This window comes from Monomorium pharaonis, chromosome 9 (genome assembly GCF_013373865.1).
Source record: "Monomorium pharaonis isolate MP-MQ-018 chromosome 9, ASM1337386v2, whole genome shotgun sequence".
Taxonomy (NCBI): domain Eukaryota; kingdom Metazoa; phylum Arthropoda; class Insecta; order Hymenoptera; family Formicidae; genus Monomorium; species Monomorium pharaonis.
In genome coordinates this window covers 3,797,544-3,815,645 of record NC_050475.1, presented here as the reverse complement: position 1 = coordinate 3,815,645, position 18,102 = coordinate 3,797,544, and the positions used below count along the sequence as shown (strand labels likewise).

At 35.7% G+C, this 18,102-nt stretch overlaps 3 protein-coding genes across 10 annotated transcripts in view; 1 reads left to right on the top strand and 2 right to left on the bottom strand.

Annotated features, from left to right (window-relative positions):
• Window positions 1-68: 68 nt before the first annotated feature.
• LOC105833543 (glycerol kinase) lies at window positions 69-3,805 on the bottom strand. Of its 3 annotated transcripts, none has more exons than XM_012675355.3 (10): window positions 3,380-3,805; window positions 2,779-3,037; window positions 2,475-2,692; window positions 2,187-2,399; window positions 1,663-1,773; window positions 1,113-1,369; window positions 824-1,029; window positions 605-742; window positions 441-518; window positions 69-381 (listed from the first exon to the last, which is right to left on the bottom strand). In XM_012675355.3, the coding sequence occupies exons 1-10, from the start codon at window positions 3,458-3,460 to the stop codon at window positions 269-271; spliced, it is 1,674 nt and encodes a 557-aa protein (XP_012530809.1). In that variant the 5' UTR covers window positions 3,461-3,805; the 3' UTR covers window positions 69-268. The 3 variants fall into 3 exon arrangements, 2 of the variants coding, with proteins under 2 accessions (XP_012530809.1, XP_012530810.1); XM_012675356.3 differs by having other exon boundaries at window positions 69-366; XR_003626531.2 differs by lacking the exon at window positions 69-381 and having other exon boundaries at window positions 504-518; window positions 605-738.
• Window positions 3,806-4,602: 797 nt separating this feature from the next.
• LOC105833542 (zinc finger protein 431) lies at window positions 4,603-9,912 on the top strand. 6 transcript variants are annotated; one of them, XM_012675352.3, is made up of 12 exons: window positions 4,603-4,842; window positions 6,239-6,466; window positions 6,565-6,729; window positions 6,807-6,995; window positions 7,085-7,416; window positions 7,511-7,752; window positions 7,870-8,050; window positions 8,124-8,361; window positions 8,509-8,649; window positions 8,773-8,889; window positions 9,084-9,239; window positions 9,318-9,912. In XM_012675352.3, exons 2-12 carry the CDS (start codon window positions 6,245-6,247, stop codon window positions 9,534-9,536), a joined length of 2,202 nt encoding a protein of 733 aa, XP_012530806.1. In that variant the 5' UTR covers window positions 4,603-4,842; window positions 6,239-6,244; the 3' UTR covers window positions 9,537-9,912. The 6 variants fall into 6 exon arrangements, with proteins under 6 accessions (XP_012530806.1, XP_012530805.1, XP_012530808.1 ...); XM_012675351.3 differs by having other exon boundaries at window positions 4,606-4,842; window positions 6,236-6,466; XM_012675354.3 differs by lacking the exon at window positions 4,603-4,842 and adding an exon at window positions 4,849-5,286 and having other exon boundaries at window positions 6,236-6,466.
• LOC105833541 (midasin) overlaps window positions 9,907-18,102 on the bottom strand; it is a 90,876-nt gene continuing 82,680 nt past the window's right edge. Inside the window, exons 17-20 of the mRNA XM_012675350.3 lie at window positions 13,491-17,881; window positions 10,863-13,310; window positions 10,375-10,615; window positions 9,907-10,296 (exon numbers count right to left, since the gene is read on the bottom strand). Coding sequence (XP_012530804.2) covers window positions 10,114-10,296; window positions 10,375-10,615; window positions 10,863-13,310; window positions 13,491-17,881 — 7,263 coding nt within the window. The 3' untranslated portion in view covers window positions 9,907-10,113. The remainder of the gene's footprint in view (window positions 10,297-10,374; window positions 10,616-10,862; window positions 13,311-13,490; window positions 17,882-18,102) is intronic.

Genomic DNA, 18,102 nt, shown 5'->3' with positions numbered 1-18,102 from the left:
TATACATAAAAAAACTAGTAATTTCCAAATAGTTCTTATTAATACTGTATATAAAAATCTAATAATCATTTTACGATATCATGGCACTTTTATTTTTGACTCTTTTTTAATCCATAAATATTATAATACTTATAATAAAACTTATAATAAAACTAAATAATAAAGATAAAGCACGCCACACGTAATACTTATAGCAAACATATTTTTAGTAGTATTAATAAACAAATTCTGCTTAAATGCAATTACACTGGTGCTATATACAAACTTATTACAAAGCAGATCTATACTTAGCAACCATAAGCAGTATTATGGTGCCAATTATGAATACACCAGGCGCGGTAACTTTATGTATATCCTTTGTATCATCTGTAGTAGAAATATCTGCAATTAAAATTGACTAGTATATCAGTTTTTATATTAAAATATTTACTGCTAATTACCATTTGTTTCCGAGAACGGCTCCCAACCTAAGCTTTTATCAATACCCATTTTCCACTGAGAATATAAAATATCACGTTCTAAAATAATATTAGTCAATTAATCTCTCTATACAGTGCCACAAAGTTTTTACATTTATAATAAACTTGATCATTGAAATAATCACCATTCTCAGTTATCGATGGTAGAAAGATATCACTGGGAACGGCAGTATCAATCTTCACGTCCCATTTTCGTATTCCTTCCGCACTACCTGCAGCAATTGCAACTCCGAGTGCAGTAGTTTCACACATCAATGGCCTAACTTTCGTATAAAATTGTATTGTGCTTATTTAATTTATTAGCTTTCCTAATCCAAATGTTTTTCACGAAATATTCTACCTACCCACTGGAATTCCACAGATATCAGCTTGCATTTGCATCAACAAATCATTATTGGTCATCGCGCCATCAACTAACAGTTTGGACAGCGCTAAACCAGTGTCCTCCTTCATAGCTTCCAAGATATCTCTCGTTTGAAAGCATACCGCCTGCAGAGCGGCTTTTACAATATGTGCGCTAGTAGTATCTTCGCTAATACCACATATGACACTGTAAACAATTTAGTTAACAATGTCTAGTTTTAGATATTATTATAAAGCAGTTAAAGTTTCTTCGAATTTTTATTGTATTACCTTCGCGCATCTTTCCTCCAGTACGGAGCATACAATCCCGCGAACGCTGGCACAAAAACAATACGATTGCCTGCGGGCATTTGTTCAACAATAGTTTCACAGTCTTTTATATCGGTTAGTATTCCAAGATTATCTTTCAACCACTGTATAACGGCACCTGCGATAGCTATGGATCCTTCAAGAGCATACACTGGAGAGGCATGTGCTCCCAATTGATAAGCAACTGTCGTTAATAAACCATGAGCTGAATCCACAATCTATAACGTTCAGAGAAACAAAATTACATTCACTATACATATATATACTGAATGTAATTTAGCTCTGTGTGTGTGTGTGTGTGTGTGTGTGTGTGTGTGTGTGTGTGTGTGTGTGTGTGTGTGTGTGTGTGTGTGTGTGTGTACATACTGTGCGCGCGCGCGCGCACGCGCGCGCACACACACACACACACACACACACACAGCTAAATATATATATATATATATATATATATATATATATATATATATATATAATGCATCCTATTATAATTATGTTATAAACTTTTTCTTACAGCTGTGCCAGTATTATAAAGAAGAAAGCATCCAGTGCCATAAGTACTTTTTGCCTGTCCTTGTTGTAAACACATTTGACCTACTAAAGCTGATTGTTGATCACCTAAGCACTGCAACAAATAATTTTTACATATTTGAACCCACTTTACTTCACAATTACTATCTTAATATGAAACTAAAGATTATATTTCAATGAAAATCTCTTTATAATACTATATTATCCTGTATTTCTTTACAATATACTTGATTTAAGTCACAGAAGACTTAAAGATAAAGAGTTGTAGAATTTATTGAATATTTATCAACAAAAAGGTAGAGATCTCTTATTGTTTTAATTTTTAATTTAATTTTTCATTTAAACTTTTATTTCCAAATATTCCATTCCATCGCCAATTAAATTTTCAGAAAGAGCAACTCTTGTTTTTTATCTCTAAATACCAATTATAAACATTTTGATTAAAACTTGAGTTCTAAAGCAAAACTTCTGGGACTTTATGAATAAAATAATATAAAGACTGCATACCCCTGATATAGGAACACCCTGCAGCAGTTCATCTTGTATATAACCATAAATCTCAGAGGAACTTCGTATTTGAGGTAAAATTTCAAGAGGTATCTTAAAAAATGATAATAGAGTGGGATCCCACTTTAATGTCACAATATTCATTAACATTGTCCTCGAAGCATTTGTGACATCCGTACTGTGAACACCACCATTAGCACCACCAGTCAGATTCTAATCAAACAAAATGAGGTAAGTTAATCTAAATATCAATATAAGAAATTTCATGCTTTTGCTGTGCAAACAAACCCAGATCAGCCAGGAATCGATGGTACCAAACATAAGACGTTTGGCAGCTAATGCTTCTTGAACTCGAGGTACATTCTCTAACAGCCATTTCAATTTTAATGCACTAAAGTATGGACTAATTGGCAGGCCGCAAAGTGGCTTCAAGTAATTCTTGTTCTTGTTACGTATACCCTTCAGTATATCATCCACAATTGATGTAGTTCTCATATCCATCCATACTATAATATATTATCAAAATTGATAAATTGTATAAATTATTACAAGTTGGAAAATATCTATAGTATTTGTAAAAATGTAATCTTACCTATGGCATTGTAAAGTGGTTCTCCTGTTACGGAGTCCCATACAACTGTAGTCTCTCTTTGATTTGTCACACCAATCGCAACTATATCAGCTGGATCTATTGTTAACTGCCTCAAGTTGAACACAGTTTGTTTGAGGCACTCTCTGACTGCTTTTAATATCTCCAAAGCATCCTGCTCAACCCATCCCTCTTTTGGGCATGTTTGCGATATCGAGACTTGATGATATGTCAAAACTTCTGCAGTATCCGCTGCAAAAACCTGTATTAGTGTAATAAAGAAAAAAAAATGTATACACGCGTTTTTAGCAATCTTGTAATTATTTTGACAATCAATGATCAATAACAAATGAGATAATTCATAATAAAAGATCTAAACTTGTGATAAATCTCTTGACAAATACAATCATCCATTATGAATGAAATTACATGTTACTCTCGTGTAGTTTCAGTTGAGTCTACGATTTATTTTAATTAATAACACGAATATTTCGAGGAGAGAATCGATTCGTCACAGTATCCAGAGCCTCCCGCGATAACCAAGATCTAACGCGACTTACATCTCGCTATCGATCATTGATTGCACCGGGAAGGTTTCTCGCACCAGGAATCTCGCGCTGCTCGTCCCCTCGTCGATTGCGCCGACGAGAGGCCCGTATCTGCTCATCGATTCATTTTTGTTCATTTGAGCGAACGTGGTCGCCTCGACCCGACCGCAAGATCGTCATGCGAATTCACACGTGCTCGCTATCCCGCCCGAGCCGCCCAAGACGTCTGCTACTCTGCTCTGCTCTGCTCTGCTTCTGCTTGCCTCACACTGATTTTCAGTGGACTCGACTGAAACCGACTGACGCTAACAGCATTCCGTAGTTTCGTCATCTCCATTTTTAAATATATAATACAATAAATGATGTATCTCTGATGATAATCAAAGGAGAATTATGTCGTCAGATTTAATCGATATTAAAGTGAAGGCAATTCAATCAAACTTGGACATGAATTAAATCGACTGCGTCCTGATCAAATGATTCGCGCAAAATAAAATCATTTTATTTCAATCATTATCGTTGAGTAATATATATATGTTTATATAATTTAGTATTGACGACTAATAAGAAATTTTAAAGTGAGAGCTAAATCTAAGTCATTTAAAATTACCGATTTATGATTATCCAATGTCTTAATTTTTAATTAATATCGAACTGCGTTTAGCTTTATTCGGTTTCTTTGCTTCAAGTTCATATATATCATATATCATATTATATATTAGACATTAAATGCAAATTGAAGAATTTGATCGGTCAGATAATTTTCATTTTAATTCGTTTTGTTCTATATAGTTGGTTGAATTTTAATTTCCAATGCTAAAAATTGTAAGATCTTGAATGAACAAAGAAATTGCAGATTGCATTTGAACAATTTGGCGAATCAATTAACGAAATTCTGAGATCTTTTTCTGAGATTTCGAGGCGATTTATAACATCGTGAAAACAAAGCTTTATGTTCAGTTTTACAACTTAAAAAATCTGGAACTTAATGATTTTATATAAAACAACTAGGCCTTAAATCCGTTTGTCTGTCAACTCGAGATTAATAAGAACTACCTCAAAGTTTTATTGTTTCAAATTATTTAATTATTTAAAAATACGATACATCGGAAGGAAATCGTGCGAATGATCAGAGCGTGAGGGAAGATTATATGAAGCTGTGAGGAAAAATGTTATCAATCGACGAAAAAAAAAAGATAATCCATCGCGTCTCCAAGCAGCTCGTTGCTCCCATAGTTCCGCGGAACTCGGCGGCGCGTCGCCGTCGCAGATGGCGCGCGTGGCGCTCGCCCGTCCCTACGCGACGTAATGTTCAGACTCCTTTCCCGACAGCTGACGAGAAGTAAAAACGCACGGCCACCGCGAACGTCGCCATTTTAACGATTCATCAGCGTCGCGAAGCCCGTCCGGACTGACCTCGGCCGTCGTGAACGAGCGTGAACATCGTCGCCGGAGCACCGCTCGGCTGCTGTTCTCTCTCTCGCTACCAATCGTCTGCACCGGGGAATGAAAATTTCAAGTCAGTGCTGGCAACTTTTTGCATCTCTCGTTATCGTTGTGTCGGACCCGACACACGACTGCTGTGACACTTGCCACGCGTGCCATGCACCTCTTTGCTTCGGCATGTAGCCGATTCGCTCGCACGGCGCGCGTGCTCACCCTCCACACGCGTCGAAAATTATGCGTGCGGGTGATCGGAGCGATCGACCTTTCGAGCGGCGTCTTGTCGTGCGAGTCTCGGAGCTCTGCACCGAGGCTCCTCGGCCACGGTCGACGCGGACATGGCGGGAACAACGGACAACCGTGTTCCGCGTGCCCCGCCGTGAACCTTTGAGCGTGTCGGCAATCCACACTCGAGTCTCCCGGCAGCGTGGCTGGTGTCTAAATTCAAAGGATCGTTCAATTCCTTTTGTTTGCGCGACACGAAATCGTATTTATTGAAGTCGCAGTGCTAATAAACGATGTACGTTGACGCGTCGCGACGTCACACGACGCCCGACTCGTCAGTGTCGTCGACGTCGTCGACGACTGTGTACATGTTTACAGGATTACACTGCAAGTTTATCCTTGATAATCGTGAATTTTCTTGAGATTTTATCAATTTTCAGGAAAATTTTATATAATGAAATAAATTTGTTTTAAAACTAGATTAAAAAATTCTGTATTTTTATTAATTTTGAATAACATTCCTGGAAAATATGGGAATTAGCGAATCACAATTGTATAAACATATGATTATAGATGTCAAAAGCTCAGTCCTCAAAAAGGGATAAAGAAAATGAATGTAATTACAATCTCAGTCAAATCCTTAAATTTTATCAATAGAATGCTAGCAGAAAAGAAACAAACTAGATACTTTTAAAAAATTCTTCTAAACTTGAAATAAAGAGTAGAAGAAAATTATTTATAATCTAACCAAATTTTGCTACCAAAATTAAGAATATTAAAAAAAAATAGATTGGACCTCTACGAGGTTACTTATACATAAATTTAACTCTAGAAGGCTACCAATATATTTTTTCTTACATTAACAATCTGCAGTATAGAAAGTCACCCATGTAATTAAGAATCTTTTTACATTATGTAAAAATGTCAATATGTAACACCTTGCTATTTATAAAATTGTAACATATCAGAATAACTTTATTTTAATATACAAAATATATGTTAATAAATATTTTTAATTTAATTAAAATTTTAATAATAAAATTATATTAAACTTAAATTATTTGGATGGAAATTTACCTATAGTAGCATTCCATGGTCAAAAAATAGCTAGAGGCTTCAAGATAATTTATTAATCTTTGAAATTAGAAAATACTTTTTCTTTCATTATCTGATGGAAAAGTGGAATAAAATCTCCAAATTATATAGTATCTAGTATCACTAACAATAAAATATATCAATTATAGCAGTAAAAGATGATGGCTGACTCCGATAAAGATTCCATACAGTGCTTAGTGTGCGACAGTAAAGTTGGAGTATCCACTAGAAACAGTATACGCATCTTTGACGATTCTAGTTATACTGTATCTGAGAAGCCACTTGTGGATGTTATATCAGCTGTTCTAGAAGTTGATATCAGCGAAGAGTCTGTGCATTCTCTTATTGTTTGTAAAAAATGTTTTAAGCTGTTCAATGAGGTAAAACAATTATGTAAACTATGACTTTTCATGAATCTCTCTGATAACAAATTTTATTGAATTCATCAAAAATTGCATGTTTCTTTTCACGATTTTAGGTGGATGAGCTTGAAAATAAATTGAGTCAGATAAAAATGGAATTATGTAACAATTATAAAAAGACTATTGAAGTTAAAAAATTACGTGACATACTTCAAAATGAGGAAGACTGTAATGATCATGATTATACAGACAATACGGAAAGTCAAAGCACTCTGATAACGGTAAAATGCCAAAATTTTGTGGAAATCAAACAATCATCATGTTATGTTTAGTAATAATTATATTATAATATTCATAGGAAGTGCAAGAAGAAAAGGATTATGTGCAAGAGGAGACACAAAAAGAGGAAGAACAAGAATCACTTATAGAAACAGAAGAATCTTCTTTATTCACAGTTGAAGAAGTAGATGAAACAACAAATAGTTCTGATGATAAAAAAAAATCAAAGAAAAGCAAAGTTAAGCAAGAAATTATCCCTCTGGAAAGTGTATGTATAGAATTCATATTTTTGCAACACGTATCGTAGAAAATTATCGATTATTATGATATATAATATTTTTTTCGACTTTTTTTCAGATTGTAATTAGAGATGAGTCTTCATACATCTGTTTGTTATGTTCAAATGAGAATGAGGAGGGATTCACGGCAGATGCTAGATGTATCATAGCGCACATGAAAGATGTGCACGACACTCGGTTGTACATTTGCGACGTGTGCGGACAGGATTTCAGAAAGAGAAACGAAATGTCTCTGCATCTTGATGATCATGTAGCGAAGGAAGAGGGAGACTTTCAGTGCGAAATATGTAATAGAATATTCAATAATCTGCGATTATTCCGGATTCATAAAAGAATACATTATCCACAAGTGAAATCGTGGCCCTGCGATACATGTGGAAAGAGATACAAGTATAGTCATGAAATTTGAGATAAAATTTTAAAATTATATAAATAAAACCGTAAGCGAGAGAGATAATTAATATACGTATATATTTTTTTTCAGTTCAAAAAATCTATTGGAAGAACACACGAACACTCACATAGGTGTTCGTCCGTACGTGTGCGAGACCTGTGGCAAAGACTTTGCATCCAAGTATACATATAAAGCGCACGCGAAAACGCACGAGGTACGACCTCGGCCATTCGAGTGTACTCGATGTAATAAAACATTTTTGAATCAGCAAAATTTGTCTCAGCATGAACGAACTCATAATGGCATAAAAGATTATATATGTCATCAGTGTGGTAAGATTTATACATATTTCATATAATTAATATTTAATTTTTTAATACCAATTCAACAGTTATCCTTTTTATGCTAACCTTTTTTCGTTTTTTAACAATCTTTTTTTTAAATTAAAGGTAAGGCTTTTACTTCGTCTCACAATTTAGAAGTACACAATATAGTACATACCGGATATAAACCCTACATATGCCGAATATGTAGTAAAGCATTTGCGCGTAAAGCGGAAATACGCGATCACGAAAGAACTCACACAGGTGAGAAACCTTATCAGTGTGAGTTTTGTGGAGCAACATTTAGGTGAATATTTAATGGCAATTAAACGCTTAAACTATTGCTCGTAAACGATTAACATCGATACCGTTATTTACAGTCAAAGATCGAATCTACAATCCCACAAGCGAGCGACGCATTATAATGATAAACGTTATAAGTGTGATGAATGTGGAAAAGGTTTCAAAAGAAGAAGATTGTTAGATTACCACATAAAAGCGGCGCATACTGGCGAAAGACCATTCAAATGTGATGTATGCTCAGCTACATTTGTCTATCCTGAGCATTTTAAGAAGCACAGGCGTATACATACAGGCGAAAAACCATATCTTTGCGAGGTACGCAAAGATGAATTAAAAATATTAAACTGCTACATCTTCTCTCCCCCCCCCCCCAATCTCTCTTTTTCTAATCATTTTTTATTTGGTTTTACATTTATTGTTTTTATTTTTAATGCATTTCTATATCCATGTGCTTTATTTAAGGTTTGTGGCAAAGCATTTAATAGCAGAGATAACAGAAACGCTCATAGATTCATACATAGTGATAAAAAACCATATGAATGTTTGGTTTGTGGTATGGGCTTCATGAGAAAACCATTACTTTATGCACACATGCAAGTTCAGGTAATATACGAAAAAACTACCAGCAAGTTCTTAATTTTTTAAAAATATTTTTTATATATTCCATAATCATAGTGGATTTATGTATGTTGTATTATTAATATACAGAATATTAATTTTATTTAGGGTCACTTAAATGATACCATAGTAGTGAATCAACCACGATTGACAACGGAGACAGACGTAATAACTATTCCTAATAGCAATAGTGAAATATTGATGGAAGAAGTCGAAAATGAACAGGTAACTTTTTTTACATATAAGGGACATAATGTGTATAAATTATCTTATTTTATATCTTATACATTCAAATAAAAAACAAAAAGTTATATTTACTTTTGATACAAGTATTGATTTTATTACTTGCGATGTACAATATTGTGATATGTACATCATAATTTGCGAAAATTTATATTATATTACATTGTTCTATTTAGATGGATGAAACTGAGGTCTATGTTACTGAATTGAAAAATCATGTGATTATACAACAAGAAGGGGATGATCAGATATATAATGAAGAAGATGTTGTATTAAATATACCGGCGGAAGAAACAGTAACCAATGAAGTAGATCTTGTCGTGGAAGATCAGGTAGATTTATAGAATTTTTTAGAAGTTTGCTGCAAAATAATTTATTGCCTTTTAAATAATGTGGCGTTTTGTTTATAGATGAATTTTATGGAGGATGAAGCTACAGAAGAAGATAAAAATGTAATTAATCAAGTAGAAACGGTATACGCTTATAATGAGAGTGAGGAAGGTGAAACGATAGTTATACCGTCTGCTTCGCAAGGCGAAGACAAGAATATGCGATTAGTACAGATCAGATTTCCAACTTCCGTAGATGGAGAAAGCAAAAACTGGTTGAGCTTAGTACAAAATACCTAAGTTTTCCAATTTTATTAATATACTGTGTAATTTGATAAGATTGAAAATATGACTGGAATACGATTAGTAATTTTACTAATAATTTTCCATTACAAATTGACAACATTTACATTAGGACAATTCCTAGTAGAATTAGTAATTTAAGTCTTAACCTAATTATTAATTCATCGCTATAATGTTCTTATGGTGGATTTTCCATTATAAAAAATTCATCGATTTATTATAAAGATTGACGTAATTTTCAGCTATGATAAAATGAAGTAAATTAGATTTAATGCAGAAATTAAATGACAACAATTAACTCATCCCAATAATTATTTGTAATATTTGATAATTAAACTGTAATTGAGTGTAATATATGCAACATTAATTTTAATCAAAATATTAGACGCTATTTTATTTTCACAAAAAATTTCTATTACAATTTATATTTTTTCATAATTAAAAAATATATGTAAGAAACATTATGACTATTAAGAGGAATTATATATATATTCTATATACATTAGTCCAATTTTTACGACTTATACTAGCTTCAAATTTAAATATTTAAATAACTACAATTATATTTATTAGCTTAAGTATCAATTTTTCCAACTACTTCAAACCATTGGCGTAAAGCATCGCTCAGAACACCTGGTAAGGTGTTTATATCCCTTAGAATCATATAGAACGGGAATGGGAAATTATCCATATACGATCGAATTTCTAATAATTTTCCTCCTTCGAACACAGGCATACGAATATCTAATATTGAATCCTAGAAAAAAATTAGCTTAATTTTTTAAAATAAATTAATTATTAATAACAATCATTTAAAAATGTGATTAAGAATTACCTTATTAATTGGATTATCGACTATTATAAATACTAGGAAAATATCTACAAGTCTGGCTCTCCTAACAGCACAAGTCACTTTTTCTCTTCCCTCTGAAAATATCCCTCTACCATCCGATAATACTACCAGTAGTTTAGCATTGTCGGATGAACCACGTTGACTCTCGAACATGTCTACTGTAAAATCGACTAATTGGCCAATCATTGTCTTTTTTTGATCAAATCTCATTTCCTGTATTAGCCTGTAAACAGAAAAGAAACATAAAATAATTGCAAAGTAGAAATTTTCACATTACAATAAAATAAGAATATTTAATAAGATTTTAATTAAATCAAACATATATGGCTATGAATAAGTTTGAATATGTAAAGTAGCAACTAAGATTTATTTATTTAGTTTTATCTCCTGAACTACGTACTTGATTTATATTTAATTAAATATATATTATATATAAAATATACAAATAGAGATTATAAGGGTAAAAATACCTAGATCCACTTTGTTGTGTGAAAGCTTCTCCTAAAGGATGCAATACTTTCACTTGCTCTCCGAAACTTATAACACTAAGCTGTCCCACTTCTAGGTATGTCATAGCTTTGCTGATCAACGACAAAGACTCAAAAGCCAATTCTTTGGAATGGTTATTTGCCATGCTGTTGGAATCGTCTATTGCAAGAACGATCTGATAATCACGTTTCGAAGGTTTTGTACGCCTAAGCCAGATTTTATCCTTACGAAATTGACTGGCTATATAGGGGATAATTTTTCGCATATTGATACGTTTTCCCGTCTTATAATCGCCCTTTAATCTCGATGCTTGCGTAGGCTCCAACACCAATCTCAATTTTTCAGACAAATCTCTAGCGGCTGCATCCGTAACCGAACATAAACAATTCCACGCCGTTGTAGCTTCCTCTGTAGATGGTACTTGCGTCCATTCGCTCAACATTTTTTCCACTTCGAATCGTTTTCTTTCTGCATAACCGGAGCCAAAATCACTCTCATCTATACTCCACTCCATCGTGTGAAATGTAGACTCGTTTCCTCTCTGCACTTTTATCGTCTCCACTGTTTCCCCTTCCAGTTCGATCGCCGTCTCCGTCTGACTATCTTCCACATTGTTTCTTTTACCATCAGAATCCTTTTTACATTTGTCATTTCCGATCTCGGAGATCTTTTCAGGTTTTTGCTCATTTATTTTATCATTTGCTACGTCATTTTCCTTATCTTCATGCATCTCCATATCCGTAGACTCGTCCTTTTTCTCTTCCTCATTTTCATCCTTATCTACGTTGGAAACTTGTTGTTTGATCTGATCTTCTGTCGCAGCATCGAGTGTGTAATCGTCAAATCTTTCAGAATCCTTGATATGTTGAGCCAATTCGGCTTTGTCGCCATCAACGTTGCTCGCGTCGTCTTCCTTGTCTCTCGATACTTCGTCCTGCGTATAAATCGTTTTCAACTTCTTCAGCGTCGGTTCAAATCTATCTAACAGACTGCGATCCTCATTGCTTTCGCCCGGGTTTTTCCTCTTCTCGACTGGATTCGTCGTAACGTTGCTCTGCGGTGCTGGAATAGTTTCTTGCTTAGATGATCCCGAATGTCCGCTCTCCTGTTGTGCCGATTGCGATTGACCTGTGCCTTTATCATTACTGTCTTCTTGAGTAGTCTCAGCTGATGTTTCCTGTTGATCCTTCGCGTCCGGTTGTTGCGCTACCGTATCCCGTGAACCTTCAGTCGTTTCTTCAATTTGTTGTGCAGCATCCATTTCTTTGCTCGCATCATTTGCACTCGGGGCCGCCTTTTCTTGCAGTTTTTCATCTTCCGCCTCTTTATCTTGATTCTGCTCCTCGTCTTTACTCTCGGCTCCCGTGTTTTCTTCACTTTTCTCTTCAGTCCTATTAGATTCGAGCTCTTCTTCTGTTTTTTGCACCTGATTTTCTGTATCGGTATTATCATTATTTTCGTCCTCGCCCTCGCTAGAGTTTTCCTCAGGATCATTTTCTTTAGTCTCCTCAGATTCTTTCTCAAATTCTATATCTTGTTTTTCTGGTTGTGGTTTCTTCATCTCATCGATGTCGAACGGATTTTCATCTTCGCCACCATTATCTTCCTTACCATCCTCCCCATCCAGATTCATATCTTCTGGTAAATCAAGCGGTTCGGGTTCCGGTTGAGGCTGCAAGTTACCGTGATACGGATTAACCTGATCTTCATCTTCCTGTGGCTCATTCAATTCGTTTATCTCCTTTTTGTTTTCCTCTTGTCGATTATCATCATTATCAGTGTCATCATTATCCTGTTTTCTCTTATCTCTGTCATCCTTCGCGCCCATTTCCTTTTCACCGATTTGTTCGCCCGTGCCTTCTTCCTCATCTTTGTCTTCTGGCTGATTATCCTCTCCAGATTCTTCCTGATCATCGCCCCATATTTCTTTATCAAGCTGTTCGGCGTCTTCTCCTGTCTCTCCCATTTCCTTATCCAAATCGTTTTCTTCGTCATCGTCACTCTGTTCTTCGTCATTGTTATTTTTCTCCATATCTTGAAGCTTGCTGTCGAAATCCTCGGACATATTTATTCCTTTTTCCTCTTCTTTACAAGTCTTATCGTCTTGTTTCTCCTGTTCTTGATCCGCAGGTCTTGCATCCTCAAGCTGATCCTCGGATTCTATTCTATCGGAAACGTCTTTTGTTCCTTCGCCATCAGCTAATCCCATTCCGCCTTTCTCTGTCGTTTCACCCGATTCATCTGTTTCGCTTTCTTCAAGATCTAAATCTTTCGGCACACAAAACCCATTTGCAGCCAGATCTAGGAATACATTTAATTGTAGGTACAATAATTTGCACGTAATACGGAATGACGCCACCTGCTCATTTAAATAAAATTGAACGAGCAAGATATATTGTTCCAACAGAGGTAAACATTTTAGGAGCAGCCTGCAAACAAATAATAGATATATTAATTTTGCGAAATTTACAGCTTTTATTTTATATTAGTAAAATATTATTATTATTTTTATTTATTGATATAGATTTTTTTTTTAAATAAAAGATTTCAACCAAAAAAGCCACTGTTATATTAAAAAATGTTAAGTAATAAAATGATATATATCCTACCTAATACAATAGTTTGCTGATTGCGGATCAAATTCACGTATCGTTAATAAAACCTTGGAAAATGAATTGCATATGTTAGACAGCTTTAGTTCTTCGGTTATATCCCATTCGAGCAATTTAACAAGTTTTACATTCGATTTTTCTTCTGCTTCTTTCTCTATGTCGTTATCAGTTTCCTCATTCGATTTCTTATTCATGTGCGGCATGTTTTCTTTGATATCTTTATATTTCTTTTGTATTATAAGCAATATCGTGTTTATTAGTTGTTCCAGAGTTAATTCATATTGCTCGATAGCGTGAGCTTTTTCTTCCAATTGTTTTTCATTTTCGATATCCATAGATTTTTGCAGTTTTTCAGAAAGATGAAGGAAGGACTCCATCTTCGTGTCTAAGAACGCTATATTTTCACAGATGGGATGCACAAAGTCCAAGGTTTCAAATAATTGTTTTAATTCCTTAGATCGTATTCTTAGATCTTTAATCGTCGCGCAGCATTGCTCCAAAAATTCAAAATGCTTTGAACTTAAAAGTGAAATATATGTGGAACATTCAGATTGATCTGCTGATAAAAGTTTGAATGGCATGAATAAAGTATGGAAACGTTTTGCGGTAGTCTTTATTAAATTTAAATAATCCTTCAGTAAAACGTTTGCGTTCTTCCAAACATCATCGTTTTGAGAAGCGGCGATTATAGGAAGTGCATTTGCATCTAATGTAAGTACAGCTCTATTCGAATCTGTCGACAATTCCGTGGGACAACATTGCAGAAATAGCAGTAGCTGCTCGAATCCAACTTCTAATGTAATCAACAACGTCTTTAGGCTCTTCGCACAGTTTTGGCCTATATCCTGTCTCAATATATTTAAATCCTGTTCGCGTGTTTCGGACAGATTTTCAATATGTACGCGAAGCGACGAGAAATGATCGAACGATTGAACGATCGTCGTTTTCTGCCTATGGGCCATCAACATCAAATGCGCGGAATAGCCTCGGCAGCGTTCTATATTCTGCAAGCCTAGGTCGGTCTGGTTTGTGTTGAGCATCGCGTTGAGAGCGTTAAATCGGATGAGGGACTTGTAATAATACTTCTCACAGCCTTCCCACTGTATTAGCATATCTTGGTCGACTTTTTTTAGGTTGAAGTATTGGCTGATTGTAGACAGATTTAAAGGTGGTACCGTGAAGTCTATCACTTTGTCCACATCATTCTTCAATGTCAGTATACCAGTGCGGTAAGACATGCCCATTTCAGTCAACGTTTTAAAATAATTTGCGAGTGTCATTTTCTTCTGCTGCAAGATACTCTTCGCATGAGATTTTTGTTTATTCTTTGGTAAATTTCTATCAACATTCATATCTCGAAGACGCGCGCTCTGTTCCATGTAATCCTCAATTAAATTTTCAAGTTCTTCTCGTACATGTGAATAAAAATTTACCAATATTATCTCCTTACACAGACACATAGCCTTTGATAATAATGTTTTTGTTCTCGTGATAAGTCCGCTTGTGAACTGTACTTCCACGTCTACAGATCGTGGAGATTTTGCTATGGTAAAATCTTTAGGATCTGCTACGTGCTTATGATGTTTCTCATCATCCCAGATTCCTTTACTCATCTCTGTATTGTAAGATCCGGATTTAACAGTCAAGCAAGAAGACGCGTTTTGTTGTAGGGTATTCTGAAACTCTTTTACAAATTTATGCAAAGTGCGATGCGTCTTGTCAATCGTCTCTTTTACAGCCCAATAATTGATATCGTTCCATCGCATAATCTTAACAAAGTCTTTCAGCTTCTTCTCAATGGGCGTTTTCAAAGCGACGATCCTTGCATTTACATCGTCTACGAATTGTTTATAATAATTGTACATGTTCCACAGTACCGCCAACAGCTCGTTTTTGTTGTCACTGTCATCGAAGTAATATACATGACAATGGAACGTTAAGAGGAGATCCAAACGCGATTCGAATTCAACCAGAGATGACTCGTTCATGAAACGCTCTAGCGATTCTATTAACTTTTGCCTGGTGATAAGGTCATCGTTTGTTTTCTGGATGTCATCTTTCTCGGATTTCGTAATGTAACTCTCGATTAACGCGTATAAAAAGAACCACCACTTGGACGTGTCTGATCTGAGATTTTCGTACGTCGCATCAAGGCAACCTTTCCAGCAGGACAATTCCAACTTTCTCCAACATTTTATCTGTTCCGTTAATGCTAACACGTGGTTCGCCATGCTGACGCCACTATGCGCGTTCTCCTCCCATTGGTGCATCTTGTCGAGTAGCAACTCCAAACCTGTCAGGAATCTGGAAACAGGTGAAGTGATCGAGAACGTGTAAATCCTTTCTATTATACATCGTATCGATTTCAGAGTAGGATATTCCGGCCATTCTTTTAGCAATTGATCAACACGATTTAGAATGCTCTCGCATAGAGGTAAGCATTGTTTCACTTCCTCAACGTTGCAGTCCTTGTAGAAATCGTACGTTTTTATTTGTCCTTCGGCGCTCTCCCACAAACTCCAATCTGTGCTTCTCCCGTGGCTAGTTTGCAACCCTAAAGTAACCAGAAAGTTCAAACTGTTGTACAGTTTGATCGCGAGTCCTTCACTCAAACTCGGCAGTATGTTGTCGAACATTCCATATATTGTGTTATATCTTTGAATTAGCGGCCCGATGTAATTCGTTGAATTCGCCGAAGAACTGTTGCACATCCACCTGGTCGCGATGAAATACATGACGATGTTTGAATGAATCTGTTGAATTTCTCTAATGTCGTTCTTCGTGACAAAACCGCTAAAGCTCGACTCCGTCTCATCCGACTTAGTCGCTGACACACTCTTCTGGTCGAGGGAAGGGTGCAAACCCTCCTCTATGTCGTAAAAGTCTTTCTCACGGTGCATTGGAAATAGCTTGCGAACTTCTAGAGCGAGTTCTTCCTCCTCCGTTAACGTGTCACCGTGGCTTTCCATTTTATTCTGATATAGATTCTCCTTCTCCGCGGCTCGTTTCTCTTCCTCCTGCTGCTGCTGCTTCCAGATTAGAACTATCTGTTGCAACAGCTCGTTCATGTCTTGCCACAGTGATCTAGTCAGACCTTTGTTGAGAATCACATAATTATATAGTTCGTGCAAACCTGATTTGAATATACGGAACTGCTCCTGCATCCTGACGAACGTATCTGTGGAGCATGAATTCTCACCGATCAGATTTCTCATGTTCCTCGAAACGCATAGACTAGTTAAGCTTAAAAGATTCTCTTGCTGCTCGCCAATCGTCGGGAACCGGATCAAATTATATATCAAAGATTCGAAATCGGCTACTCCGCTCTTACGCAGAGATATTAGTCGTCGGATCTCATTGATTAGCATGGAAACACCATGATTTAACTGAGCCAGCGCCGTTAGCAATGGAAGAATTACATCCGGGTAAGCTAATAAGTATTTCATCTTGATCTGCTTGGCAAATTGTTGCACCGACAAACTCCAGCCTTCGGCTACTCTAGAAAAATTCTCCGCGATTGTCAAATCTGTTGATTCGCAGTCTTGGCTGATCTTACTCGCGATCGCGCATAGGTTATTTAAGTGATTTTTCACCAAAGTATAGGAACCTATTCTGTTCCTGAAATCAGCGCAGTCCTTGCTAAGCGAAGCGAAATCGACAGTTGGTGACCTGAACGCTCTTAGACAGCTGAGATCATCCTTCGTCTTCAGCAACCGACTCTCGCAATCTCTCGTGGCTGCGAATCTCGGATGGGTGCGCTCATTAGTCGCGGATATCCCCAGAATACGATCCTGTAATGTTGTAACGTATATCGTCTTTCTGCAATCGACGATGTCCTCCTCCAGATACTTGAGCTTCAATTCCACTTTATGAATGGGATCAATCAGATCCAAATTACCAAAGAGCATTAATTGTATGTAACCAAGTATCATCCACGCTCTTCCTCGTAGAAGCGTATATTCTTCTTCATGCACATTATTTATTTCGACATATACTTCATGCATATCTTCTACCGGTTTGAAAAATTCATTTATCAGTTGGCGTTCGATGTCATCCGCGCAATTTCCGCCTTGCTTTTCTATGGCGATCGTAATTAGATTGCGTATATTGTGCTCGATGTTCATTTGGTCAATTGCGGATAAGTATAAGTGCAAGTAAAACTTTAATGTTGCTAAATCGTTACTACTTGAATCGCATCGCTTGTTTGTTAACGAGATACTGTTGCGCCATAAAATCTCATTTAATAACTGCAGTTGATTCACTTGCGCCGCATATGTTCCAAGTGCGATCGTGGGAAGCACATTTTTCTCTTTCTCTCGATTTGTTTTATTCAACATTAATTGCAATACTATATTCAAGAGAACAGGTCCGCCGACGTAGCATTCCGTCTACAAATAAATGTATAAATAAAATAATGTGACGTTTTTAAATAAAAACTTTTGAAAAAATTATATATATTCAAATATAGTATAATAAAATTTATATATATATATATTTTTTTTTTTCAAAAGTTTTTATTTAAAAACGTCACATTATTATTTTATATATTATATATTAATTATATTATATATATATATATATATATATATATATATATATATAAATTTTA

Coding starts and splice junctions, on each gene's coding strand:
- LOC105833543 (XM_012675355.3), bottom strand. CDS start 3,460: ATGAACAAAAATGAATCGATGAGCAGATACGGGCCTCTCGTCGGCGCA. Junction 3,038..3,379: donor CGAGCAGCGCGAGATTCCTG/GTGCGAGAAACC, acceptor ACACTAATACAG/GTTTTTGCAGCGGATACTGC. Junction 2,693..2,778: donor ACCACTTTACAATGCCATAG/GTAAGATTACAT, acceptor AATATATTATAG/TATGGATGGATATGAGAACT.
- LOC105833542 (XM_012675352.3), top strand. CDS start 6,245: ATGATGGCTGACTCCGATAAAGATTCCATACAGTGCTTAGTGTGCGAC. Junction 6,730..6,806: donor GTCAAAGCACTCTGATAACG/GTAAAATGCCAA, acceptor TAATATTCATAG/GAAGTGCAAGAAGAAAAGGA. Junction 9,240..9,317: donor ATCTTGTCGTGGAAGATCAG/GTAGATTTATAG, acceptor TTTTGTTTATAG/ATGAATTTTATGGAGGATGA.